This window comes from Pezoporus occidentalis, unplaced genomic scaffold, assembly GCF_034315485.1.
Source record: "Pezoporus occidentalis ecotype Australia unplaced genomic scaffold, CSIRO_AGI_Poc_V1 ctg110, whole genome shotgun sequence".
Taxonomy (NCBI): Eukaryota; Metazoa; Chordata; class Aves; order Psittaciformes; family Psittacidae; genus Pezoporus; species Pezoporus occidentalis.
In genome coordinates, this window is record NW_026912887.1 from 1,783,213 (window position 1) to 1,810,021 (window position 26,809).

A 26,809-nucleotide genomic window follows, 5' to 3' on the forward strand; every position below is an offset into this window, starting at 1 on the left:
GTCCCTTTGAAATCTTCAGCTCTGGCATTTAACAGAAATCAGCCAATAGGTCAAAAACTTATATGGAAGGGACAAGTGGCATAGTGCGTTTGCATTAAAAGCTGCCTTTGTCTTTAAAGCTAGGCCCAGAATAGGGGATCTGTCAGTACTTTTTTCCCAGCTCTTCCCTGCCCTGTCTTTGGGAAGAGAGTGATCAGTCATCTTGTCCATGCTGCACTTGTTGCTGAGCAATTGAACAGCAAGAAAAAAAGCAGAACTTCTCCTCTCAGTAAGATCTTAGTTCTTCCAGTAGGTCCATGCTCCTCTTCCATGCTGGGCACCTTCAATGACCCTGGCCTGGCTCCATCTACCTGGAAGGAAGACAGCACTGTCTCTCAGAGCCAGTTCACTGCCCTCAGTAGCTGCCATCAGACTGGAGGAACATCCAGGTGTGATCCTGGATCATGCCTCATCTGTGAGAGCACACGTGCAGTTTTTCCACATGCCTTCTGGGCATCTCAACTCTCTGAGGTTAAACAGTGAAATGTAGTTATAGGGAAGACAGCAATTAAAAGCTCATATTCCCAAAGCATTCCTGTTGCTGTGCCAGATCTGCAAGAGATGGCAGTGCATAGACATTCCTACCAGCCTTCTAGCAGCTCTGTCGTGGACCAGACTCTTGATCCCACACTCACAGTGAATAGCACCTAGATAAGTCCACGGATGAAAATTGCTGTGTATGGTGAAAAATGCTCTTTGGACTTTTTGATGTGATAGGAATTGACTGCTTTGTATGTCAGAGGATCGTTCTGTGATTCATGGAAGTACTTGTTTTAGCAGAGAAGCAAGAGGCAAGGTGGCAAAAACTTGCTGGCAAATAAATTAATGGTAACTTCCCTCTGTTAGATTTGCTCAGTTCTTTGAGATATAAATGTATTCTTGATGGCCAGAGAAATCAGTCATCCTGCATTAGGAAGGTTGATTGATGCCTTCAGCAGGCCTGTGAAGGGCTGTGTAAGTGGATCTTGAAATAACCTCCAGGGAAAAATATGATGAGATCTAGTTCATTAAATACACAAGTACTCAGTTATGGGTTTGCTTTTGTTGCTGTTTAAGGAAATTTTAGTTGTACAGGTAGATGAAAATAAGTTACCCCATCTCTCCCAAAACACCCCTTTAGTGACGTTCATCATCCCTGAACTACCGTGTCTTGCACCACATCTGAATTTTAAGCATTGTATTGTTACGTTTCAAGTTGATATCACTCTTACTGTGACAAGATCAGATGTGTTTAATTATGGAACAAGATCCTGCTGAGGTTTACAGATAGTGCTTACCCTACGGACATTGCATCTGGAGCGTGTGGCTGCTCACCTCCCTTTGCAGCCTCCATAGGCTGTGCAGCTTCCCGTCTCCACAGTGAAGGCGGTAGGGAAGGAAGAGTACTCCCTTGTATATGCTTATACTCAGCAGAGTATAAGCAGTGGGAGAAGATACATCAGGATGGGCTAGCATAGACTTGAATTGTGTATTGAGATATTCTGGATCAAGAATCATAGCAAACACTCTCAATTTGGACTAAGGTGTGGACATTGTGGAGTCTCAGATGTTGTCTATAGTAATGTAGGTACGTTAGTGCAGTATCTTGAACTGCAGTAATAAAGATGTCTCTTGGCTTGGCAGCTAGGCACATTGTGATAGCTGTGGAGAAGGCTGTTTTGTTCCTGACCTTCCAGTGGGATTTGAATCTTGGCACTGAGGGAGGAAAAGCTTGTGCAATAACCAGTGGGTTTCCTACCACCTTCTCTGTTGCTCCTCCTTTTGATTTATAACAGACTCTAAGATCAGAGGTTCATTTATGATTGTTTTCTGTTCTTTGAGCAGCTTCCACCCCCTCCCTCTTTGTCTGATCAAAAAACCCGTGTTGTTTACTTAGTGACATAGGTCAATGACAGCAGGAGAAAAATGGTGACTAAGCCAATTGATTTCCGCCAGAATAAAGCCTGCAGGCTGTATCTCAAGTGCGAGCTTGACAGTAAAGCCTTGGCCTCAGCAAAACAGAAGTTGTCCATGTTGAGAGATCCACCTTCCCCGGACTGTCCTCTCTCTTGCCCTGCCAGTGAAGTCCCAGTTCTAGACAGGGTTCTTGCGACTCCTCCAAGTGCAGTCCATGGCAGGAGCATAGGCAGCCTGTGTTCACAAACACCTCATCAGACGGCTGCTGAAGTCAACTGGTCCTGGGGGCCAGATCCTGCTGGAGACCCATGCACCACATCAGACCAAATCTGGTGTAGATCCCTAGTCAGGCTTAAGAAATGGTACTCGTATTCATCCTCTGTCCAGGAGTAAATTTTATTTTTCAGGACGTTTCTTTCTCTTCAAGCTTTTATGCCATTGCTTGGATTCATCTGTGGATGAGTATGTCAGGGTGCTGATGGTTAGATCTGACTCTGCTGTCCTGTGGGACTCTGCTGTTTTCTCATCTCCTCTTGGCTTTTTCACTGTGTGGAGAGTGCAGACAACAATACCTGGTAGGCTTGTTCCTGTTTCTGCTATGAAAGAAGCAAAGTCTTGGCTTGAAAGCAAAGTCTTGTATATTGCTGTAGGCTGTGCTCCCTTTGTCCTCAGCGGAGGTCAAAGATGTTCTTTAACTGTTACGAACTGTTTATTCTACTAGAGGACTTGCTGGGAGAGCTGTAAATGTTCAGACCTGTTGGCTGTGTGAAGCCAGAGAGAATTGCTATTTTGTGCTTTGTCCTGAGAAGCTGCAATGCAATAAAACCTGATATTGATGCTTTCTTTACAAAGTGCTTTGAGGTCTGCTTGTGAAATGCAGCAGATAGGAGCTAGGTGGAATTGTTTCCCCTTAGAGTCTTGTTGTCTTCTGTTCCTCAGTAGTAGTAATGTAGCAGTTCCCTATCAGGTCCACTCACAGCCTAGCAATAACTTGTTCTTCTCTAGTTCTTATTCCACCTGTGTTTGTCTTAGTTCAACATTGCTCTTAGTTTTGTATCTTCTTCTAGGATATCCAGGTGTTTTCTGTGACCTTAATATATCTTTGAGAGCATTCTGATGGTGCTAACCATGAGTATTTGCTGGCTCTGGAGAAAGAAGAATTGTATTTTCTGAGTCAGGCTATAAGCCTTGATCGATATTTTTACATCTTGTGTTACACTGTCTAAAGTCCAGGGCTGCGTCTCACCTGAAGAATGTTTGCCATTCATATCCTGGTTGTGGTTCCTCAGTAGAACAGACTTTTCATTGGACTCTTCAGGAAGCATTAAACAAAGTTTAGATTATTCACCCAGATGAACCAAATAAGCTTCTGTCTTATCGTCTTGCTTGGAAGCATTTTGAAACACTGTTGGCAGAAGGGACCCATGAAGGCAATGAATAAGAATCCTCATTTGTATTTGTATAATATGTGTTAAATCCTGGTTTGAGTGGAAACAGGCTATTAACATACCTCAAGCATATCCCTCAGTTCACAGCACTGTGCTTTACGTTATAGATGCTTATGTTCCACACAAGTCTGTTATCCTAGAATCTTACACTGCTGAAGGACTTAAGTTAAAAAGTAAGTACAGGACTGAGGTGACAGGAGAGCTTTTTGTATTAAAGGCTCAGCTTACCAAGGCTTTGACTTGCTTCCTTTCTAAGTTGGATGCTGTTGTTGCAGACTTGGGCTCTTCGGTGCCCAAGCTGGTGGTGGTTTTCTACAGCAGAGGAACTCTGCCTTTGGAGCTCTTCAGCCCAGCCAGTGTGGATGAGCACACAGGTGTCCTGGGTGCTGGAAGTGTATCAGGACCTCTCTAGACATGTCTCATCTTCCCTTTTCAGTAACCTGATGGCTCAAGCGTTATTTATTGATGAAAATCAAAAGTAACATACAGCAGTGGATTTTTCGTGTTGTCCACTTAAACACTTCCTGGTTGGAAGGAAACATGAAGTAAGAAGTGTTCCCAGGCAGCTGGGAATATTGATAATGCTCAGCCATACCCTTGTTCAGCTTTGGTGGGCTTCTACACAGGCACACACAGAGGTATCTTTTTGGAGGTATCTTTTGATGAAGCACCTGATGTTGTTCTGAGAGCATTTGTTCTTCCCCAAGCCCTTACAAGAGGAAGACTCTGTGGTTCTGTTACTTTGGGTTTTAATCCCAGCTTGTGATTTCACAATTTTAATTTTCTGTAAATCTTTGACAGCTGTTATTTTGTTGCTTTAATTTTTTTCAATCTATTTTAATATTTACCCTGCTTGGCACTTGGTGAGGACAGACACAAATAGATGATTGCAGCCTGCTGGGTCTTCATGAGGCCTGGACATTTTGCAATCTTTGGCTGTTTCCAGAGGACATGTTTATGGATTCTGCTGGTTGCCGAAACATCTTCTCTTCCCTTTTCTCTTCCTCCCCTTCTCCGTGGTGAAGGAGGGATGAGCATTGCTGTAAAACACAAACTGAAATGGTGATTAGAATTTCATTCAAAGTGGTATTTTACGTGGTTCTGCTTCATTCATTTACATGTTAAAGCAACGCAGGTAGGGCAGGCGAAAATCTGTTAGTTCAGGTATTAACAGCCACCAGAGGCACAGCATTTCCTTTCCTTTCCAAAATGCTGATAAGTTAGAGACAATTGGAAATGAATGGAAAGATGATGTTGTCTGTGCCCTCAGGCTCTCACTTAGAACTACCTTAACTTCTCACTACCTCTGCTTATGGAAGGGTTTTCCCAGCATGTTAAATGCATTGGATTTGTTCCCATAGGCTTTAAATTCCTCCTTAAAACATAGACAAGCCGCTGCCATTTAGGTCTTTTTTAATTTGACTAAGATGCCAGCTAACACCGATCTCTGGTAGTTGAATCCTCTAAACCATTACTAAAGCCCGTATCCACACGCTGAGCCATCACTTCCTGCGGTTGGACTGTTCTCATCTCCAGTTTTCCATGCATTGGATCACCTTTGGCCCCTTCTCTGTGTTTCTTCCAACTGAATTCCAACCTGTTTGGTAGCCTTGGGATGATTTGATCACTGAGTACTTGGCAGCTGGGTATGTGATTGATTTGTGCTTTGGGGTAATGAGATGTTCTCACCTCCCTGCCTGGTTACTCCTCTTCTTTTGGGTTCTTTGAAAGCCTTGACCCTTTTGGAGAGCAGCCCGTGACAGCTCCAGAATCTCTTTCCTGAGTGGTAATAGCTCATTTAGAGCCTGTCAGTCTTCATTTGGAATTTAAATTATTTTCCCCAGTATGCATTAATTTCCATGTGTTGACTTTGTGTGTCACCTGCCATGCTATTACTGTCACCAGGCATTATAAGATCTTTAAGTGAAAATTGAGTTTATGAATCCTTGGCTCTTAAGCAGCTGTTTTCTCCTCACCCAGAAAACAGCCTTATAAAACAGTGTTCCTAACGCACACTTCTGTGCCTCTCTAGGAATGCCTGAGCCTCCTTGTGCTGGGTGCTGTGCAGACAGCATGAGAGTTCTTGTGCTCAACTCCAAAAGGATTAAAAGCCAAACATGAAGGCACTGCAGGTGCAGTGCAGCTGAAGTAGCCAGCACACATACCCAAAGGCCAGAACACAGTGAAAGAATGAGGAGCTCCACTGACTGCTGGAGACTTTTGGGGCATTGATTTGATACCCTGGCTTGAGAGGCCTTTGAGCTTGTTTGACACCTTCCACACTGGTAGCCCTGCAGGGATCTGAGGTAAACCCTGTGGGCTTAAGCCCTGTGGGGAGTGGCTGTAACATTCATTCAGAGTGACCAAGCAGCAAGAGTGTCTATGGGATGCTGGTTTCAACCCAGGCAGTGACCCACTCTGTGTTACCCGAGGACTTCTCCAGGAGTCCTGACTTCTGGTTTGGGTGTTGATCTGAAACGTGGAGTTCAGGAGCAGTGTTCAGAAACTACAGACTTCAGCCTGAGCCAGGTAATGCTCAGTTGTTGAATAATTTGTCATGCTTTTCTTGGCTCTGATAGGCCTGGGAAGAAGTTTGATGCTTCTACCTTTACCATGGGCTCTTCCTTCACAGCCTGAAGAGAGCGATTTAGAAAGTGTTTTGGCAGAGCATTGTTAAAGATAATACTGGCTGGTTGTTCCAAGGCTAAAACTTTGTGGGTTGTCAGTATTGAATTAAAAAGGAATAGATCTTGAAATGCATTTTCCAAATGCTTATGTGTATAGCGAAATTGGCCTTCCTCTTGCTTCATTAGCAAAGGAAGCAAATGAAGCTTCCTTTCAGTCCGAGTGCGGTAGAATTGGTAAACACCTGAACTGGGGTTTTATGGAAGGCAGGCTACAGGCACATCCACAATACTGTTTGCATGTAATGTCAGCTGGAATATGCAGGAATACTGCTTTTCTTGTTCATGGCTGGGCTAGTTAATACCCATGTTGGGCAGGACCCAAAAGCAGAGCCTGAGAGAACCAGAGGAATCAAAGGTAGCTTTTCCCATAAACATGTCCTTAATTCATACAAGAAACTAAACTCACTCTCTGTGCTTAAGGGAAAGCTGATGAAATTACATATTTTTTTAATTCAGGCTGAACAATGGTCCTTAAATTGTGAATGTGTGTTTGATTTGGGGTTGAGGTGCAGCCTCACAGACAGCGTTCCCTCCGGATGGAGTTAAATGTGGGGTTTGGACCCGCTTGCAAATGGAAGCTGAGGACTGAAATGTATTTCTCCTGCTGCTCTGTTCCAATGGAGTATGGCTTGCTCTCCTCCTCCTCCCCCTCCAATCCCCCTGCCACACATGTTCTCAATTACTGCCTGCATTGAAGCTGCAAACATTTCTTGTGCATCTAGCTTTCTATATTGAGTGCTGGAAATATATTTTAGTAATCTGTGGGAGAATATTATGTCCCATGCTGGGAAAATTGTGTTTATGGTTCCTGCAGGGAAACAAGTTCATCAATTCCAGTCCACCACAGTTTTTCTGTTTCTTCCTCCTCCTTTTGTATCTCGGAGCAATATTATAAGAACCTCTTGCCCCCGTTGGGTTGAGCCTGGGTTTCTCCCATCTTTGAAATAAAAAGCATATGCTCTGCATTCTGTGTTTTTCAGTGCTGTCCACAAAATAATCATTGGGTTTTGGCTGAACACAATGATAGCTACTATGAACCCCAAATATTTGGGTTTGGATGTGCAGCTGCACTGCACTTAGGAAAACCTCATTATATTTTATTGTTGGTAGCATTTCAAAGTCAGTATTCTGCAGCAGAGGGCATTAAAGGAGTAATACAGGAGAGGGTCAAACTTGCCAGTACCGATGTATTGTGCCTGATTGGGAAAGGAAAAGCAAACAGGGCTTGCTCTTTTTCTCAGCATTTGCATTGTCTTCATCCAATAATCCTTCTGGATTCAGTTGGTCAAATGTATTCATGAGCCTTTGTTGTACATTAAATCGTGGTTGGTTTCCAATTGCAGACCTTGGGTCCCACACCCACATCTGTAACATGTTTCTCAGTTCAGTGTCTGATTTGTGGACGATAATTTTGTGGTTAAGGAAAATTGTGCCTTGTGCTCCACCTCTCTGTGCTGAAACTTCAGCCTTGACAGATCAGGGGATACTGTTACTGCTGTAAAGAAAAAGGTTTTAAAGCCAGTTACTTTCTGCTTAAATAAATGATGGGCTATTTCACGTGGAAAAAATTGCTTTTGTGTCTCTTGTGTGGGTAAGTTGGCTCTCAATAGGTTGGCTTTAAGAGTGCAGGGAGAGCAAAGAAAGAAGAGGAAAGGGTGTGTCTGGATCAATTAGTTAAGTGTGAGATAAAAAATAAATCCTCTTCCAATGCACACAAAGTAAGCTTCCTTTTCATTTACTGCTCCTGCTTCCCCTTCAGTGATCTGATTACAGCATTCTCCCACAGCAGAGAGCTCTTCCCATTTTGATGTAAACATCCATTGACCCTCTCTGGAGATCTGAAAAATGACTTTCCTGGCATTAATAAAGATAAACCTGTAAACAATATTGTTAAAGATGCTCGGGGGGGGGGGGGGGGGGGGCATGAAACCAAAAGGAACATGTTAAAGGACTTGAATAAGAAATTATGTGCACTTTTGCCATCGTCCTTGGAGATGGAAATTAGCACAGGCAGCACTGCATGATGCATCAGGTAGCAGCTTCATCTTTGCAAATGATGGTAGGATTTTTGCAAGTTTGGGGATTCCAGTCTTTTTGCTCTTGCTGTTTTTCTTTGTTTCTGATATGTTGGCTCAAAAAAAAAATGCTGGAGGAAGAACAGCAGTAAAACATGAGCAGAGTAATGTCTGAGATGCTCATTCAGTTCCCATTAGCACAATAAATGACAATATGGTGAGGTTTGGTTTGGTTTTACACTCCCATACTTCTCAATCAAGGGTGGTTTTAGAATTGTATCACAAATGGAAGCTGAGTCATAGACTGGCCCATAGCACCAGTATGGAGCAAGGTGTTCCCTTAGAGTCTCTGGAGTTAGTAACACAACTCTAGTGGTTGTGGTGTGAGTTGTTTTTTGTTGTTTTAAGTGGATAAGAGTCTTGTCTCGCTTTCCTATTTGTATATTCAAAGACATTGCTGTCTAAATAAGAAGACTGAGTTAATTCCTGATCTGATTTATGGGTTTGACTAAAGGGAGAAGAGCTTTCCTTGCTTCTGTGTAGGCTTAGGTCAGAAGAATGGCCACAACCTCCCCTGCTCACCTCCTCACACATAGGAATGTGCCTGCAGCCTTTGGGATTGGGTCCTATAACCCAGAAGGTGTGTTACCACCTGCCTTCGCACTGGGAAGGGGCTGCTCCCATCCCACCAGGCTTGGAGGCTGGGGATGCTGAGTGCAGCCGAGTGACTTTGACTTGTAGACAGGTAGGCAAAATCAGCTCATCATTATTATTCTTCCAGAACTCAAAGTTGCCAAATCTGTGCTGTAAGAAAAATAGGAAATCATTTGGAGTGTGAAGGAGCACCTGTTACTGACTTTATGGCTGTGTTTCCCTACAGACAAGCATGATCATGTTTTCCATACAGTCAAAGGACAGTGATACACAGTCCACTCCATTAATGTTCACCCATCTGCTGATGAATTTGGGCTCAGAATTGCTGTGTGATGACAGGAAAGAAAACTAGTACCTTGCAGACAGTATTAAGCAACAGCTCTCAATGTTTGTGAGAATAACAGAAGATGAATGACCTAGTAATTCTCCTCTGTTTCCTGTCTCCAGCAGTTAGAGCATGGAGAAATGTCTGCTTTCAAGGAGAAAAGCGTCTACTTCCATCAGCAGTCTTGACACCTGGCATTCTTTGCCCATAATAAATCCAGAAAGTTCAAGTAGCACTGGGGAAAGCAAAACCTGACCAAATGTTATTTCTTTCCTCTCATTTCTCCCCTCCTCCAGCCTTCTCTCCTGCCTTACAGTGTTCCCTGCTTAAGCCAGTGATAAAAATGAGGTTTCCAACATGAGAAAAAGCACAATGCTGTGCAACTCATCTGTGGCTGCAGAAGAGGAAGGTGGGGTCTGTTGTAGCTCACTTAATGTGATGGGACTGTGAAACCTACTTCAGCAGCAGCATTTGTAGTGCATGTGACATGTGCAAGCCAGAGAGAGAACCTTGAGTTGCCAGGGAGCAAGTGAGATGTATGTGACAGTCATAAGTGCTGTGAAACACAGCAGTTTCAAAGGCCTGAGAAGAGAGGGTAGGAGGTGTGAGCATTTACCCATCTAAATGCTGATTTGTTCTAATATTTGTTTACCTGTAAGATCGGTGGAGGATCTTGTTCCTGTCTGCAACTCTGAATCATGACTGCTGGATTCTCCCATCCTCCTTGTCGCTTGCTGCACCAAGGTAAACATTTCCCAAGCAGAAGGCAGCAACCAGCAAAGATTATTTATGGATCTAAGGTTGGAGGGGCACAGTTATGTCAAAATGGAGTAGTGCTCTCCATGAAATGTTTTGTTTTAATTAATACTAAGAGGAAGTGTTTCAGCTTGCAACTAGAAGTGATTTCCTAGTTTTGATTTATCAAGAACTTGTTCCTTCAACTTCTCTTGCCCCATTTTGGGAAGTTCGATGGCAGAGAAGACAGAAGAACATGGTAAATGAGAAGCAAAGGTGAGGTAATTCACTTTTGCTTTTTTTTTTTTCTTTTTAAGATGACATCAGGAAAACTGAAATTATGTTGCTATAACTGATGTTATTTTAGCTGCTTCCTCTCTGAGCACCAGATAGGCTTTCAGATGCATTGTATCTACCAGGTTCTTATGAACACCATTATCCAGTACCACTAAACATGCAGTTAAGAATGCTAAAACCTCAAGAATGACACCCTGTGGTTGTGTGAAGTGAGGCGCAGCATGGGCGCAGATCTGCTGCAGGCTCCTGTCATTGTGTTTTGCACCCTTGAGCACCCTTATCGCTGCAGGTGCTTACACGGTGCCTTACAGATTGGAGTCCCAAAGTGCAAGCAGGCATTTGGAAGTAACTGGGTGACTTCTCTCAGTGTGTGGATGGAAGGGCTCCTGCCAAGCACCTGGCACTTGCATCATCTGGGTACCAGCCAGAGCAGTAAAGTTCGGATCCAGATTTTTGGTTCAGCCCCTTTCACTACCATAGGTGGTGAGTGGTGACGTTCTGAGTACAAATTGCACAGCAGAGCTCACTTGAAATAATTTATGACCCAACAAGAAAAATGGGTGCTAAGAATAACTTTTAATTACATCAGGTCAGTAAATTATATTACAGATTCATGCCTGGGACACGTCTTGGAAATAGAAAATGTTAGCTTCAGTATATCTGCGCCTAAAGTCATTGGTTTGTGTGTTCTCATTGAGTTCACAAAAAAGACTCTCTGTTTAGCTCCTTCTGTGAACAGGTAACAGATGAGCGCAGAAATGCTTTCATGGACTTAAACCACATTTTCACCTCTTGCAGGGCATCTCTGCTAAGCCCCACAGACTCTTTGCCTGTTGGCATTTGTGCTGGGGTGGGAAACTGGCATTATTCACATTCATCTTAATGAGGGAGATGCACTTGAGTGGACTCAGACCTTTTTATCTCCCTTAGATAGTGTCCTTCAGTAAGCTGAGCTTTCCTCTTCATTCCAGCATGCAACATGCGTTAGTTTCTTCATGTGTATTTTCTTACTACTGCTTCAGTATAGTTTTGGCTTCTGTCTTCACATTTGGCAAGAATTTTTTTCTACACATAACTTGAGATAAAACAGATTTTCTTACAGAATGGTGTAAATGATGGTGGAAGCCTGTTGAAGGTGGGGAGATAAACCAGCCAAGTTGTGTGTTGCTTTCTAATTGTTTTTTTTTAGGAAGTATTTAAAAAATGCTGTCATGACAAATGAGGGAAGGATATGTTTTAGTATCCTAGGTAACAGTTTTAGTAAGTAATGCTGCAGATGCTGTACTTTGATTACTGCAAACATCATGACTTGGGCTTTGCTGGTTGTACAAAGTAAACTCCAGATGTGTGTTTAAAGAACCAAAAAAATGTGTCATGTGGTTATGTTGCAGGATAACCCTTGAATATTGTAGCTTTGTTTAATATGCAGCTTGGGAAGTCTGGACCGACCAAGTCTGACTCCAGAAAAATAGGAATCCTATCAGAATTACTGGTTGGTTTTGTTTCAAGCTATGGCTGATCTTTCATTTGCAGCAATAATTTAATTTGTATGGGCTCTTGTAGTCCAGACCACATGGAGCTGTTCTGATGAAGACTTGAACCACAGTTTGATACTGGTCTGATGAGGGCCAACGCAGTAGACACCCAGCTAACATTTTTTGGCATAATCCATTTTTGCCACGTGTCCTGCCTTTATCAGTGGGCTGTACTTAAGAGCAGTATCTTGTTCAGCACATCCACATCGGTTTGGTTATTTTACTTTCAGTGTGGCACATCATCCTTCTTATGTTTTGTCTTGATTTCTGTTCCTTCAGGGTGCTACCGGTTCTCTGTTATTCTTCTCCCAGTTGTCTCATAGTCTAAATCCAAGGCTTAGATAACTTCCCCAGCTACACAAAAGTAGCAAGGAGAAGAGCTGACTGAAGGTTCCCCCCTTTTAAATTCACACAATGTAATCTGTAGTTTAAACTGTCACTATTGTGGATTAGACAAGACCGTCATGGTTATTGTGCTGGAGGTTTTGGCATAGCACAGACTGTAGGATTTCCCTGAATTTATGTCTGTTCAGGAGTGCTTGCTTTCCTTGGCCACAAATCTGTTAGTTTTGTTCTGTGTTGGTTTTGAAAATGATTAACTGTCTATAATGAACCAAACTCTGCTATCACAGTTGGCGGTCCCTGATTGTATTTGCTAATGTCTCCGTCCCAGGTCTGAGCACAGCTAATGACAGTAAGGAATGTTGCTGCTGTCCTTTGGCCTTTCCTAACAGTGCTGTAACATCTTTAGTTTCCCCTGGTAGGGTCGGTAGTGTGGAGTTTGTTTAAACAGCTTATAGGAACAATAATGCTCCTTTCAACAGGGTGCAGCCTTTGAGTACCAGGCTGCAAAATTAAGGTACCGTTAGAAAGGTGAACCCACCACTTTCTGATCTGAGCGGAAAGTCAACTGACACCTGTTGCAAGGGGCTTATTTTGTCTTCGGAGTTCTGCTGAGCTGTTTTATCAGTCTCACTGAAAAGATGGCGAAGTATTTTGGCTAACAAACAAATACGCTGTTTAGAAAACACCCACCATTTCACTCTGTGCAATTTTCAGTGCCATTTGACGATACAGGCTTGTATATCACACTTGATGGTGTGAAGTACTTAGCATGTTACACAAATATGTCATAGAATCATTTAGATTGGAAGACCTTCAAGATCATAGAGTCCAACTGTTAACCCAGCCGAGTCCACCAGTAAACTGTCCTCAAGCACCACATCTACACGTCTGTTAAATACCTCTGGGAATGGTGACTCCACCACTGCCCTGGGCAGCTTGTTCTGGTGCTTGACAGGCCTTTTGGTGAAGATATTTTTCTTACTATCCAATCTAAACCTCCCCTGGTGCAACTTGAGGCTGTTTCCTCATGTGTTACTCAGGAGCACATTAACAGCACAAGCATTCTTCACTGTGTTCCTAAATACATTTCACAATATGTCATGCTACAATCCCCTTCTTGTCATTATTTATAAACTGCAGAGAAGTTAAGATCACCAAGAATTAGATGATGAGCATGAGACTGTCTTTCTGTACCAAGAGTATGTATTATATTGATAACGTGCAGAGTGAAGCATACAAATACCTTCTCATCTAAAATGAGAAGACAGTCTGGAATAAAACCCAACAAATTATGTTTTTCATATTCAGTCAGATCAACTTTCTGCTGCTGCTTAATTCCTGTTCAGTTCAACTGCTTATTTGCAAACTTGTGGATTACCTCCAGAGTTTGCATTTGAAAGCCTTTTAGGCATCATGTTGCTTTTGAATGGCACTAGGCCATGGTTTCTGACATGTTGGGAGGCCAGTTGCCCATCTGCTGCTGGGAAGGATCTTTTCCACAGAGCAGACAGCTTTGCAGCACTTCATCCTCCTGAGGCAACAATTAACTAAGTAGTTTCCTTATAAATGAGAAGACTTGTAGCTTCCTTAAAGGGCCATTCTGTACTGAACTTTCCAATGACCCGTAGCAGTATTCCCACAAATTTGTGCTTTCTGTCACACCCGCAATCCATGAAAGTCATGTTCATTCCCATATTATCACCTCGTGATCTAGGTAGGCCTTGGGGACCAGACATGTTGAGGAGACACCCCTGGTGCAGACCTGTGAGGCCAATCAGTCTACTCTCCTGTCTGCTTTCTTCTCCTGTGGAGACCTGAGTGCTGTTTGAAAACTGAGATGATGCTGTTGCTGCATCCTACACGTGCTTTCCTGCTCTGTGCAGGCTTGGGTATTACTTCCATACACAGTGTGAGCTTTGCAGTTTCAAAGATCTAATCTAATAATAGATTGGTCTACATTTGCTGCGTTGCCAGAAAAAGACATATGTTGTCAGGCAGTCGAAGTCAGCAACAGTGCTGAAGTGGAAATGTGCTGAAACACGAAGAAGACAGAAATCCAGAAGGATCTATCTGAGGTTTGGCTATTAGGAAGCTAAAAATATTCTCTTACATATATGCTTTCCAGGCGTACTCAGAGAAATTCTGTTTGCCCGATGTTTCGAAATGATTAAAGGGCAATTCTTTTCCTTTCTTGGCTTCAGTGTAATAGTAAAAAATGCTGTTGGAATTCAGCTTATCAAGAACTGGTGTAAGAGGAAAGAGAAATGACTGGAATAACATGAATGGAAGAGGCATGTGTAGTGTATAGTGTGGGAGAGAAATGTGACATTGAGTTCCTTCTGTCATTGATGAGTCAAGGCGAATCTGGAGTTGCACTCACAGTGGATCTTTACATATCCATGCTGAGGCACAGGTTTTAGGGCAAAGACTTGAGTTTTGGCAGCATGCGCTGCTGCCAAGTTGTAGGAGAATTTTCCATGCTGTATTTTATCAGACAGTGTTTGCAATTCCAGCGTTTCAGTTTGAGATTTTCCCTGGGAAAAAGAATGTCTCGTTGGTTTGAACAAAGTGGATGTGCCACTTTGTGCCATTGATGTCTATGCTGGTGAAGAGACTTTTAAATTCAGATGGCTCTACACTGCTGGCCATTTACAGAGTGGCATTGAGGTGGGGATTGGGCTTGGAGGTGGTATATGAAGAGGTGAGGTTTTGATGTGCATTCTGAGTGAGCAATTACAGGATTTCATTTGTACATATCCCTTAAATATCATCACTTTTAGATGTGTGCTAAGAAAATGACATCTGTCACAATCAGACTTTTTCTGCTGGGGCCAGTGTGTGCACACAGACGTGTATTACTGTTCTGGAACAAAATTCCACCATAAATGCCATTGCAGATCAGGACACATTTTCTCCTTTTGTAATATTAATGTTTCCTTCTTCAAGACCACAAGCTTCTCCCTAGTCAGCATGCATGTGGCTCAGACATGAAGTAGTAGCAAAGAATTTTAGCTCGGTGACTTCTCCAGGGTATTCATCCACTAAATAATAAATACTTACACCTCCTGGGACCCACCTGGAGCAGTAAAAAGTCCTTTTTACCCAGCTAAGAAGTGAGAGTAAAAGAAGTGGGCTGCTACTGTTTTCTGCTTCTCTTGGCACCATTCCTGGAGAGAGTTGAGTTAGTAAATGTGCCTGTCACAGTAGCTATTACCAATGACACAAAATAATTAAGTTGTGGTTTCTGTTGTGGTGGGGCTACTTCTGTGGGGCTACTTCTGTATTTTATAGTGATATGTCTGCCAGGAGAGAGAGTGTCGTGCTGGACTGTTGTGACGGATGCTTCCAGGAAAACAGGATGAGTCTCTAAAGGCAGGTTGTGTAACGCTTTCCATTTACACGAAGTCCTGCTGGTTACATGGCAGATCACTAATAGAGCTGCATGTTGGTTCTTCTAGTTTTTCTGATGGGTTGGGGGGGGCAGCAGCCATCTTATTTTTCTCCTTGTTGTTTTTGGACGGAATAGCTGCAATCTTTGTTTTTTTCAGCCAGTCAAAAGAACACTCAAGCCAGTTTTTAGTCTGATTCTCTAATCAAGTGAATGTTCCCATCTTCTGACATCTTGAGCCGCCAGTGTGAGGTTCTTGGCTTTCAGAAGTCCTGAAGACTTTGGGACACATACTCAGCAGTGCTGAGAAGCCCTGGTAGTTCCTGGTTGCTGAGTCCAGCTCCACACAGGAATACTGTGATTACACTGTGAAATTTGGGGGGCTTAGAAACAATGTTTCTGGTATTTAAAATCCTTTCTGTAGGCTGCCTCAGATAAATCCGATAGTATTACAGTGCAACTACAAAATCCTGCTTTTTGGACCGTATAGACACAGGCTCTTCCTGTTGTGTCCAATTTAGCTTCCCAGGGGGAAAAACTTCTCTTGTGGTTTGGGTGGAAGCAGGGTCCATGTGCTCTGCCATGTTCCTGGAGGGGCCGGGAGCCCTGCTTGGCTCGGAGCATGTGGCCAGTGCTGTGCTGATGTGACAAGCGCGTGCTCTGCTGAAGGTGAACGTGAGCTTGCAGAATGTTGTGCAAACCTTCCTGCAATTGCTGGGGACCAACTGGAGAGAAGCTGGAGAAAGTGGCTGGGTTTTTCAGTAGATGTTGCTGTATGTATATTGGTGTCAGGGAAAAAACCTTTTCAGCTATACGTGATGTTAAACCTTAAGCCTGCAGCTTTTTTGTTTGTGCGTGTACAGTGGAAGAATCCCATGTCGCATTGGCTTTGTATCTCATGTTAGAGGTGACATTGTGCTCAGTGCTGAATGAGATGGAGAGACTGTGCTGCCTGTGGTGTCGAAAGATGAGCACGGAGCAAAACAGAGGCAATAGGAGATCGGGGGGATGAGGCACCTTGACCTTGTTTTCGTGTGCTCGATGGCCACTGCCCCATGTCTCTGCATCTGGAGCTCCTCAGAGAAGGGAGGCATCTGTTGAGGGAAGGGGCAAGGGCCAGCGAGGAGAATTGGGATGCTCTCTGCTGGTGGGAAAAGCCTCTGAAGCAGCAAGTGACGTGGGAGCTTGATTAGATGTCAACCTTGGCAAGGCAGCAAACTTCAGTGAGCAAACAGGGAATAAGAGTGCACGTGTGAACCGTGGAAAGCTTTTGGAGGATGCTGGAGTGATCAGCTAGTGCTCTGTGTCAGTGCAATGCAGCAGGTTCAGGGCCGTGACAGGAAGCCTTAAGGGATATGGTAATTAAGAAAAGTAACTAAGAACTAAGTCATAAAAATAATAAGTGTTTTACCAGCTCCGTTGTGCATAGGCAGGCAGCAGGGAATGTGGGTCACACAGCGTGAGTGGCTGAGCTAGGAATAAAATCCAGGTCTGTTAATGCCTCGGGCCCCTCCATAAACACCAGACCATGACTCCTTCCTCCAGCACAGCTTGGGTGGAAAAGGACCTCTGCTTTAGGTGGAAGACCAGCCTCTTTGCTCTGTTCAGCAGCTAATTGTGTTCTCCTGCTGTTTGCCTTTTCCAGGTGCAAGTTCTTCAGCCTCACAGAAACCCCAGAGGACTACACCATCATTGTGGATGAAGAGGGCTTCCTAGGTAAGTGTTGGTGTGTGCCACCTGGGTATCCAGCCTGAGGTGGAGGAGGAAAACATGTCATCTCTGGCTGAGTTATAAGCCAGAGTGTTTGTAGAACAGGTCTGTTTGTCAGTGCTAGTGCTACAGCTGTGAAAGGTGCTTTGATCACTTAAGCACACAGTCTCTGCTGCTGTGCTCTACAAGGCGTTTCACACATGGAATATTGAATATATTAATGCTGGGAGAAGAGTACACGCAAGCCTTGAAGAGCAGTTTGAGCATATTTGAAAAAGGAAACTCATCTGTATATCATTGTATTAAAGCGAGCTGACCTTTGTCCCCAAGCCTCCCCAAGCACACCACATCTTCCTGTTCCAGTTTATTCCTTCAACCTCTCTCTTTAAAAGGAGCACTTGAAGATGAGTGGTTTGTGTCATCCCTATAACTGTCACAGTGCTGTGGGGCTGCAAATCGGCTCCTTCAGCTCATCACTGAAAGCTGGGATTGATCTCCCTTTCTTACACCCAGCTTTCTCAGTGCTAAATGTGCTGTCTTTGCCTGTGGTGGATGAAGGTCTCTCTCAGCCTGTGTCAAAGGTGGGGTTGGCTCTGTGTCAGAGAAGGTGGTTGGAGTGTGCTTGGGAGCTGCAGAAGCTTGGCATTGGGTGAGTGCTGATGGAGAGAATGGTTTGGCTTTGGGGATGGAAATAGTTTGTAATAACTGTTACCATGTGCAGAGGTTTTGTCTGTAGCAGTGCTACTGAGGTGGTGGAATGAGGAAGCGTTGTGTGGCTGTTCTCGCTGCTTTCTGTGATTGGAATTAAAAGTCTCCACATCTTATTGGTTTGGAGAAAATACATTAAAATGTGAAAAAAAGAGGATTTCATTCATGAACAGGGATTAACTGTTGAGTAGCCACTTGTGACACTGTAATAGTCAATGGGTTTGTAATATCCAAACCCTAAGGAGAAAATTAGAAACTATAACATCATTATTTAGTACAGAGTCAAAAGTTTTATTATCAGCAGCATTATTGAATTATTCCCCTTTCTATTTCAGGAGTGCTCATAAACATAGAATAGAATAAATTATTACACTGTAGAACACTACAGTGGTGGCTAAACATTATCATAAAATAATCACTGGATTGAGCATAGGTGAGTGGCTCTTCACAGCTCTTGCTGTTTGAAATGTGGGAGTTGTGTGGTTTGACTGAAAGCGTATGTCACATGCTGGGCTTTTGCTCCCAAAAGAGGAGGTTACAGAACGATGCTGCTGCCAGAATGTCCCTTGTTGCACTTGTTCAGGGAGCAGCATCTGCGCAAAACTTGTATTACTATTGGTAGTATCAGCTTTTTATCATCGGTGGCATCTGGGGGAAATCAAACTTGGTTTCACCATGATAGCAGGATGCAAACCTCCCTTCAAGAGCTTCATTTTAAGTCTGAAGTCACCGAAGTTAGAGAAAGGGTTTGTGGTTTTTTTGCACAGGCCACAGCATGTGGCAGAGCAAGAGTGCATCACTGGCGTGTGTTGTCCCTGCAGATTTCCCACACTAGAGACATGCTTGTCTCCCGCATCACATCTGTGTCTGTGACATCCATGGCACTTGATTCTGTGCCTGCTTGGCACAAGGCAGATTCCTCAATGAGATCATTGGTGGCAAGTTTGAACTGCAGCCTCCCAGGTTCAGCCTCCAGCAGCCACGCTGCTATTTGTCTATCTGGAAGTTATTCCAGCTTGAAACAAAGGTAAACTCAAGCAGTGGTTTTGTGCATCCTTAGTGGGGAAGTGTGTTGCAGTGTGTGTGCCACTGGTTGTAAGTGGAGCAAATCCCAGGTCCAGCCAAACCAGTGTCCTGGACCTGCATGTCCCACTGGTGCCCCAGGTTATCTCTGTGAAGCAGACATGTCAAAGCAGGAGTCCTCTGCTTGGGCCTTTTTGACTTTGTTACCTTGGCTCTCACAGGCGCAGGAATTTACTGCTGATAGTTCCAGTACCCCTATAGCTTCTGTTAGGCTGTGGGTTTGGCAGCATAGAATATCCTTTTGAATTCAAATACTCTGGGTGCACTCAAGGTGTTACAGCAGAGCTATGCAGGAGAAGTTATCACCTGCCAGGCAGCAGAGAGGAAGGAAGGAGCATGCTGAGGCCATCCTCTACTACAGCATGGCATGGCAACCAGGTGCAAAACCCCAGTGTGGGCAGTAGTCATGGAGCTGGCAGCCTCCCCATCTTTTCTTTGCTTCTTCCTAGTAAGTGATGATCTGCTGGCAAAACTCATATGCTCTTCATCCTGCTAACTCTACTAACACAACCCCTATGCTCTTTGGGTTTGTGTCCAGCTCATGCTCTTTCTGAATTGTCCCCACCACATCCAAAGCTTCCTCTCAGGGTTAGCCCCTCCACTGTTGTTCCATCCCTGTTCCTCATTTCCATATGCTGTAAGTTTTTGTCAGTCTGGAGGAATTAAAGATGTACCACCTAAGGATGCCTTGTAACAGGGCTTTGCTGCCTGCTTCCCCTCACAGTGTGGCTGTAGATGTCGTAGGAGGAAGAATCTCACTTGGCTTTTGTACAGCGTGCAGTCAGCCCCTGGGTTTGAACAGGATCAAAATCTGTGAGAATTGCAGCACCCCACCGTCTTGCAAAACAGGACCAGTCATCTCTGCCTCAGGTGCATCACTGAAGTGCCAGGTTCAGATCAAGAATTGCAGGGTAAATCTTCACCTTTGGTGAGCAGTTTAGTAGCAAGTCCAGTAGCAAGGGACTTCTTTTCCTCTCCAGGTAACTTCTGGTTTTGCAGTGCTTAACAAACTCAGTGAGTCTCAGGACTTTTCTTTCTCGGGCTCCTGTATGAATTCTTGCAGCAGCAGCAGTGAGAAGATTGTCCTGTTAGCTGGCATCTCTTGTGTTAGCCAGGCCCCTGCCCCTGCCTGTCGCAAAGAGCACTGGAGGGAAAAGAACAGGCTAGAGAAATGCTGGCACTTTCAGCAACCCTTGAGGTTACCACTTCAAGTATACTGACACACAGTAATCATACTTAACTGTTTAGTCAAAAAATAATCCTCAGGCTTGTTTCCCTGAGAGCAGCAAGTGAGTCAGGCTGGTAAAGAAGTCATTATTTCTTCTCCCCAGAAAATGTCTGCAGTGCAAAGCTGTAACCTGCTTAAGTATTCATCATGCTGGAAGGGAATGGCTGCAGCCTAATTCTTTGCTTTAATTCCCCAGCAGTGAGGTGGGGATTATATCTGCACAGAACCCTGTTTGTTCCAGTGGCTGTTTCTTGGGCTTTGGCCTGTTAATGAGGGAGAATTCAGCAAATAACACAGGAGGCAGTGCACAGAGAGCTCTTTTCCTGGCTGATATACCAAGATGAATTAGCAGAAGGACTTTGGCCATGGGCCCTCCTGTGAAGACAAGTGTCTCAGCTAGTGGGGCGCTTGGACAGCCGTGTTAAACCCTTGCATCTATCACCCGCCGAGCAGCCAGCACGTGGCACAAGAGTCAGGCAGCTGCTGCCCTATGAAATACGGGTATATTTGTTTGGTCTGCTTCTCTCCCAAGGTCTGACTGAAAGCGGAAGTTGCCTGCGCATGGTGCAGATATACCATAGCCCCCATGATAACTGCATAGTCCCTTTTGCAAAGGGCAGCAAGGACATGCCCCTGTCTCTGGGAGTCTTCACCAGCAGAGCCTGTGGTCTCGCTGGTCCTAGTAGTATCCCTTCATTAAAGGCTTTAGCTTTCACACACGGAAAGGAAAGCCCATGCCAGCATGCCTGGAGGTGACCATGCTCTTGGAAACCTTGTTGGTGTGTACCAGGAAGCAGTTGCTGACATTGCATTCCTGTCCTGGCAGTGCCATCTGGATAAAATGTAATAGGGCTTGGGGTTAGCAACGTTCTTCCAGTGGCACTCCCAACAGCTGTCACATCGCAGCTTCTGCACCATATATCCAGAGAGCCTTTTATTGGAGATAAAGGGGCAGTTTGGGTGCTTGGGTTTGTTTTGACTGTCCCTTTTCTGTTCCTGGTTTGTCCAGCTAGTTTGTCCGCAGTCCAACTCATCCTTTTTTCTCTTGGAAGTCCACTGCTAGGTTTAGTCATAGCTCTGCTTGGGAAGCTTTCAGTGAAATGTCATCCATCCAGCCTCCCATTTTACAGCACTTCTCTAATTGCACAGAACAGTGTGAACCAGAGAGGAAAGGCAATTTGATTTCAGTACTGAAGCAGCAATGGGAAACATCTGCTTCTCTGGGGCAGATCCCTGGTGTGAGTATAGAGCATGACTGTCAGTCTTCCCACGCTGGGGTTCACCTGCAAGATAAGGGTGCCAGTCCTTCCTTTTTAACCTTCTTTGGCTGTCTTGTATGTCTAGTAACTTCTCTAAGGCCAGAAATCCATGCATTTACACACTTCCCAGAATGAGAAGGCTCTTATTTTCAGTTCATGCCTCACAATAAATTGCCCAGTACATTAAAAATAATGGAACTGTTTGAAAAAGCTCAGCTAGTTCAAGTGCCAGAGAGGTTTTGTCAGAATTCATAAAATGTTGACCTCATTCTAATAAAAAGAAAGGATAAAAAGAAAATAAGCCCTCTTGCTTGGCAGTGCTTTGTTTTGGTGGCCATCATCCTCATACAACCTGTACCCTATCTGACCTTGGATTCAGGACCATCATATGCTTTAGTACCACATTGAGTCCCTTCTTCAGTAACATCAAAATAGTAAATTGCTTTCAGTGTGTTTTCTCTCATCCTCTATATAAAATGGGCAAGAAATCAGCCTTTAAATAAGTGCAGGCACAGAACCCATCTAGCTGAGAGCAATCTGTAACTTTAAATAAAGATACAGAATGAAGCAAGCTAATAGATGCATCTGGGGTTTTTTGAACTTTTCTGCTAGAACTATTTCTCCTTTAATTTTTTACTGCCCAGTGACTGGGCTTTTGTATCTCGGACACAGTGGCTTAATTTGCTTGCTGACATTTATAGCAGTGAATTCCTTCCCCTGGACCGCCAGGAGAGCCTGCTGGTTGCTAGGCAGAAGATGTTTTTCTGCATTAAACACGTGCACAGTCGCTCTCTTTTTGGATCTCTGTATTGGCCAGACTACACTGGCTCTGTGGTTTTCAGGTTTTTGAGGTTATGTGGTATTAATGACCTAAATTCAAATTAAAACCATGGGGTTTGACAACTGGCTGATTAGAAATCTGTAGCGTTTGGCTGAGGAGGGTGTTCCTGCAATGATATAGATCTATAAGCATGTTGGGGCCCTGTGATGACATGGGACTGCTGCCCTCTCCTGAGGAGGATGGGTTTGGTAGTTAAAGCTTCTAGGGAAAGGGAGGGGAGGATGAGAAATATGTAATATTTCAAGGTCTGGCTTACGTCACCTGGGGAAAGGAGCACTTTAACTTCTCTTCAGAACTCATGTGAGTGTGTTTGTGAATGTTGCTAGACCACATTATTCCTTATGTTTGTAACTTGCCATGCAAATTCTTTTGGTCCAGTTTGGTTGCTCCTATTTAAAGAAATACTGTATAAATAATAGATATTTTTCACTGTTTCCTCCAGCAGATGGGTGTGTATCAATATCTATTTCTGTTTCACAGCCTGTGGTGAGAAAGCCCAGACATCTCTTCCTGAACCACTTGACTAGCCATGATTTCCTCCTTTAAATTTATTACATCTTGGCTGCTTCCTAGCACTTTGCAAAGTCTGCGATAGATGAAGATAGATGCCATGGCTTGCTTTTATCAACCTGCTCTCATAATGCAGAACCAAAAAAAAAACTTTTCTGGCTGAAATGATGGAATGATCTACTGAAATTTTAGGTTTGTATCTAAAAGCATGATGCCACTTCACAGAGAAGTAGCACCCTGCTTATTTATTTCACTGCAGAGCATTTGATGATTCACTTGCTGTCCCACTGGTGCATTTCTAGGCTTTTTACCTTAAGACGGGACTTAAGGGGAGTTGATAGCATTAGTTATTTGCCTGTATTTGAAGCTGACCACAGCTTGGTGGAGCCATGCTAGGGTAGCTGACTGTGCAGCCCGTGGCATGGAAGGGATAAGGTGGAATATGCTCTGTTAAGACCTTTTGAAGCATTTGTTGTATGTGTTGGCAGGACTGCGGTTTGGGATCTTTCCCTGCTTTTTAAGTCCATTTTATATGGAGTACCCTGTGAGAGATGAGGAAGTGCTGTTACCCCTCCGTTACAGGTTGAGAACAGAATCACGGGAAGAGCGGAGGGATCAGTGACACAGCAGAGAGAGAAACCCCTTTTCCCAGGGCTGAAAGCATTCAACCATCAGTTCCCAAACCTTGCTGCTGTGAACCATTAAGTTTCAAGCCATATTTTTCTCAAGTTCGTGACCTGACGAGGAAGTGGATTTCCTCCGCCTTGGCATCTCATAAATGCTGTGACCTTAGTCTAGAAATGGTGAGACTACAATAACTTCCCAGAAAACCAGTCTGTCGTCACCTGCAAACAAAGAAAACATTTCTTTCGTGGTAATCCCTTGCAAAATGCCAGCACATTGGCACTCCCCCAGGCTTGAAGGATCTCCTGGTCAAGTGAGAAGGGAAAGCCCAACAAACTTACATCCAGTCTGTACTAGACAGAGGCTTTCAGGCAGAGGTGGCAAGTTACGTGCCCAGAAACTTTGCCAGCTTTAGTTTTCTCGTGATGCAGTGATCAGTTTTTGACAGGTTTCTGCCAGCCTTGGTAAAACGTCTTCAGAGCTAATGGTGGATCACGGGTAGTTCCCATAGTCCCAGTGCAATGTGTCTATGGTTTACACGCCAATCAGTTGAATTCCTTGTATCTAACTCTGGAAGTGCACTGTGATGAATGGGTTACAGTTCTTTTTTGCGGAGAAGGGACAGGGGGCCAGAGCAGTGTGATGAAGTTCCCAGGTCTGCTGCAGGCTTCTCTGTTTGACCTTGGACAAGTCTCATTGTGTCTTAGTTTCCACGTTTGAAAAATAGGGGTAATCCTATTAAATCACCTCATAACAGGCCCTATAAAGAGTAATTAGTAAACATGTGGAAATGCTTTGGTAACAGACAGTAAGGGCCATGATAATAATGGAGGTAGCTTCTGTCCCATAGGATTCACTGTTGAATAAATCATGTCTACACTGGAACAGATTGGAGATTATGGTAGAAAAAATACACTTTTATGAAAAAAAAAACTTGCATAATCTCTTTAGAATCTCATATCCTAGTATTTAATCTTGCACAGGATTAAGTCTCACAACATCAAGGTTACAGTCATACAACGGTTAGAAATTTAGTGGCTCTATCTTCAAGTCTTGTTTGAAATGTAATTATTTGCTCTGCACTGTCAATCCAGTGGAATACTGTCTGAAGAAAAAAAGGATTCCGTGTGCTATTTTGTATGAAAGCACACAAGGAATTGGGAATGTGAGTCCAACTGCATTGGTTTCTTTTCTTTACCTTCCTTTCCTTCTGTGGTTTCTGGTTTCCAGTGAACTGTGTTGCATGTGTCCCCTTGCCTCAGTGTTGCCTTCGACTGCCTTGGACTAGGTCCTCCCCATCCCTTGGCTCACTGATCCTGTGAGCATAGCCTTTGCCAAGTGTTTTTGAAACACAGGGAAAGTTTAGTCAGGAAGTGGGAAATGTGCTGATCTGCACTTCCTGAGGAATCCCCTGATTATCAAAGACAGAAACCCTCGGTTCTTTGGGACTGTGGAGCCCATTCCCTCGTGGAGCAGAGAATGGGTGAGGAGAGGCTGGCTATGGGCAATGTTCCCCTGTCTGGGAGCAAAAGCTTGGTCAACAGGTTGGGAAGGACGCAGCTCTTACGGCACAGAGAGGGCATCAAAGTCAGTGACTCGGGAGACAATCTGCGCACCCGTATCCATGCTCTGAGCACATCTGGAGCCAAACTTTTAATCCTCATTCCTTATTACTGAAGAAAAAAAGCCATTTCTTCTCCCTTCTTTCTTCTCGCGAGCAAGCGTCAGCTTTTGGAGCTTGGGTCTGGTTTTGATTTTCCAGGATTGCTCATTATTAGTGGTGCATTATCCCGTGAAGAGGAAGGAAGAAAGCAGCCTGATTTCCTGCAAGCAGGCTGGAGCCTAACCTGGATTTGTCTTCCTAACCCGGTTCTCCAGTGAGAGTGGATATAACGATTATTTTTGGAATCTACCTTACCATGGGCCACGTTTTCAGCCAAACATAATAATGATGCTTTGTTGTTGGAGTATATTCATACTTCCTGTCTTACCATACCCCTGTGAGGTAAGAATTAATTTTTCTCTCCCACATATGAGGAAACGGATAAAATGGAGACAAATGACTTGAGTCAAGTCACATACACACTTTGTGGGACAGATGAGGTTTTGCCTTAACAGCAAACCCAAATTGCCATCTACTTGCGTGCACTTCAGATCGGATTTTATTTACCACTGTATTCCAGAGACTTGAGTATCTATTCTGACACTATTGTAAACCCACAGTTTTCTGGTGATCTTCCCAATAGTCTGCAGTGAGTCACTTCTCCCTCGGGGCTCACAACCAGGTGGGATGTGTGCTATCGCATTAGAATAACTTCTACATTACAACTTGACTTCCTTGTGCAATGCCATTTATTGTGTGGCCTGGCAAGAACTCACCTCCTTGCTCTTAGACTCCTGCTATTAGTCTGAGTTTTTTGTTTCTCCCAGCAGAGAAGCTAGGAGAGGAGGCCACCATAAACCTGTTTTCTAAAGAGATGTTTCTGTGTATTTCACGTTACTGTGCCAGTCTCATGGAAACACAGTCCTTTTTCTTTTGAGTTTCAAAGAGTCAGTGTAAAAGTATAACCAGCTTAGTTTTTAGATTGCAGTCAAAGTCTAAAGTTACAAGGACCGCAAGAGAAGAAGTAATTGATTGAAAGTGAATCGAAAGCAGAGTTTCTGTTTAAGCATTTCCTTTTATCAGTCCTTGATTGCTGTCTTAGTGGACACTTGCACTGAAGGTCTTTCCTCAGGAGGTGCTGATTATTTAAGTGCAGAGAAGGCAATGCCTGTGCATATACATGGATTTAACAGTTCCCAGTCTCTATGACATTACCAACCACATCAGCCTCTCATGGAGGACCAGTATTGTGTCATCCTATGGCTTGACAGAAGAGGATAGCTGCATGCCCTAGTTAGATGTTCAGTCCCTGGGAAAGCAGAGGAGCTACTTGTCAGTCAGGCTTTCAGAGCTGGGCTGTGTGTTTGTACAGCTTCATTTAATTCCAAGTTACCCTTGGGTTATTTAATTTCCTGACAGCTGCAAAAACAGTGCTCTCAGATAACAATGGCCTCTAATTAGGCAATGTGCCTAAAATGGGAGAATGTTTTATTTGACCATGGCACTAATGCTCTGTGTGCAGCTTACAGATGAGAAAGTCGAGAGAGTTGCATTTCCAGCTTCCCTTGGCAGAGATGTGTCTATCTTGTGATACTCAGTGCATAATGCTAAAGGCATGCCCGCTCCCCTGCCCCTGTGGTTAAAACGCTTCTCATCCTTTCGGACTGTGTCATCAGTAAATCTGTCTTTCAGCTGTAACCACCTTCCAGAAATATGTTTTATCAGCACAACAAGACTAACAGGACTTGCACAGCTGAGGCTGCAGAGCAGTTTAGAGACACGCAGGCAACAAGAAAACGTATGAGATTTACCTGTGGTTGTGGGTTGTAGCTTCTGGGGGTTATAATACACCGCGGAGTTGCCCATATGTTGCTTTTAT

The 26,809-nt window shown here is 43.9% G+C and overlaps 1 protein-coding gene across 2 annotated transcripts in view; it reads left to right on the forward strand.

Moving 5' to 3' along the window:
• CASTOR2 (cytosolic arginine sensor for mTORC1 subunit 2) overlaps positions 1-26,809 on the forward strand; it is a 147,259-nt gene that overhangs the window by 79,870 nt on the left and 40,580 nt on the right. For both annotated transcript variants that reach the window (XM_062632141.1, XM_062632132.1), the window contains one exon: positions 17,010-17,080. In XM_062632141.1, the coding sequence (XP_062488125.1) occupies positions 17,010-17,080 (71 nt within the window). The remainder of the gene's footprint in view (positions 1-17,009; positions 17,081-26,809) is intronic.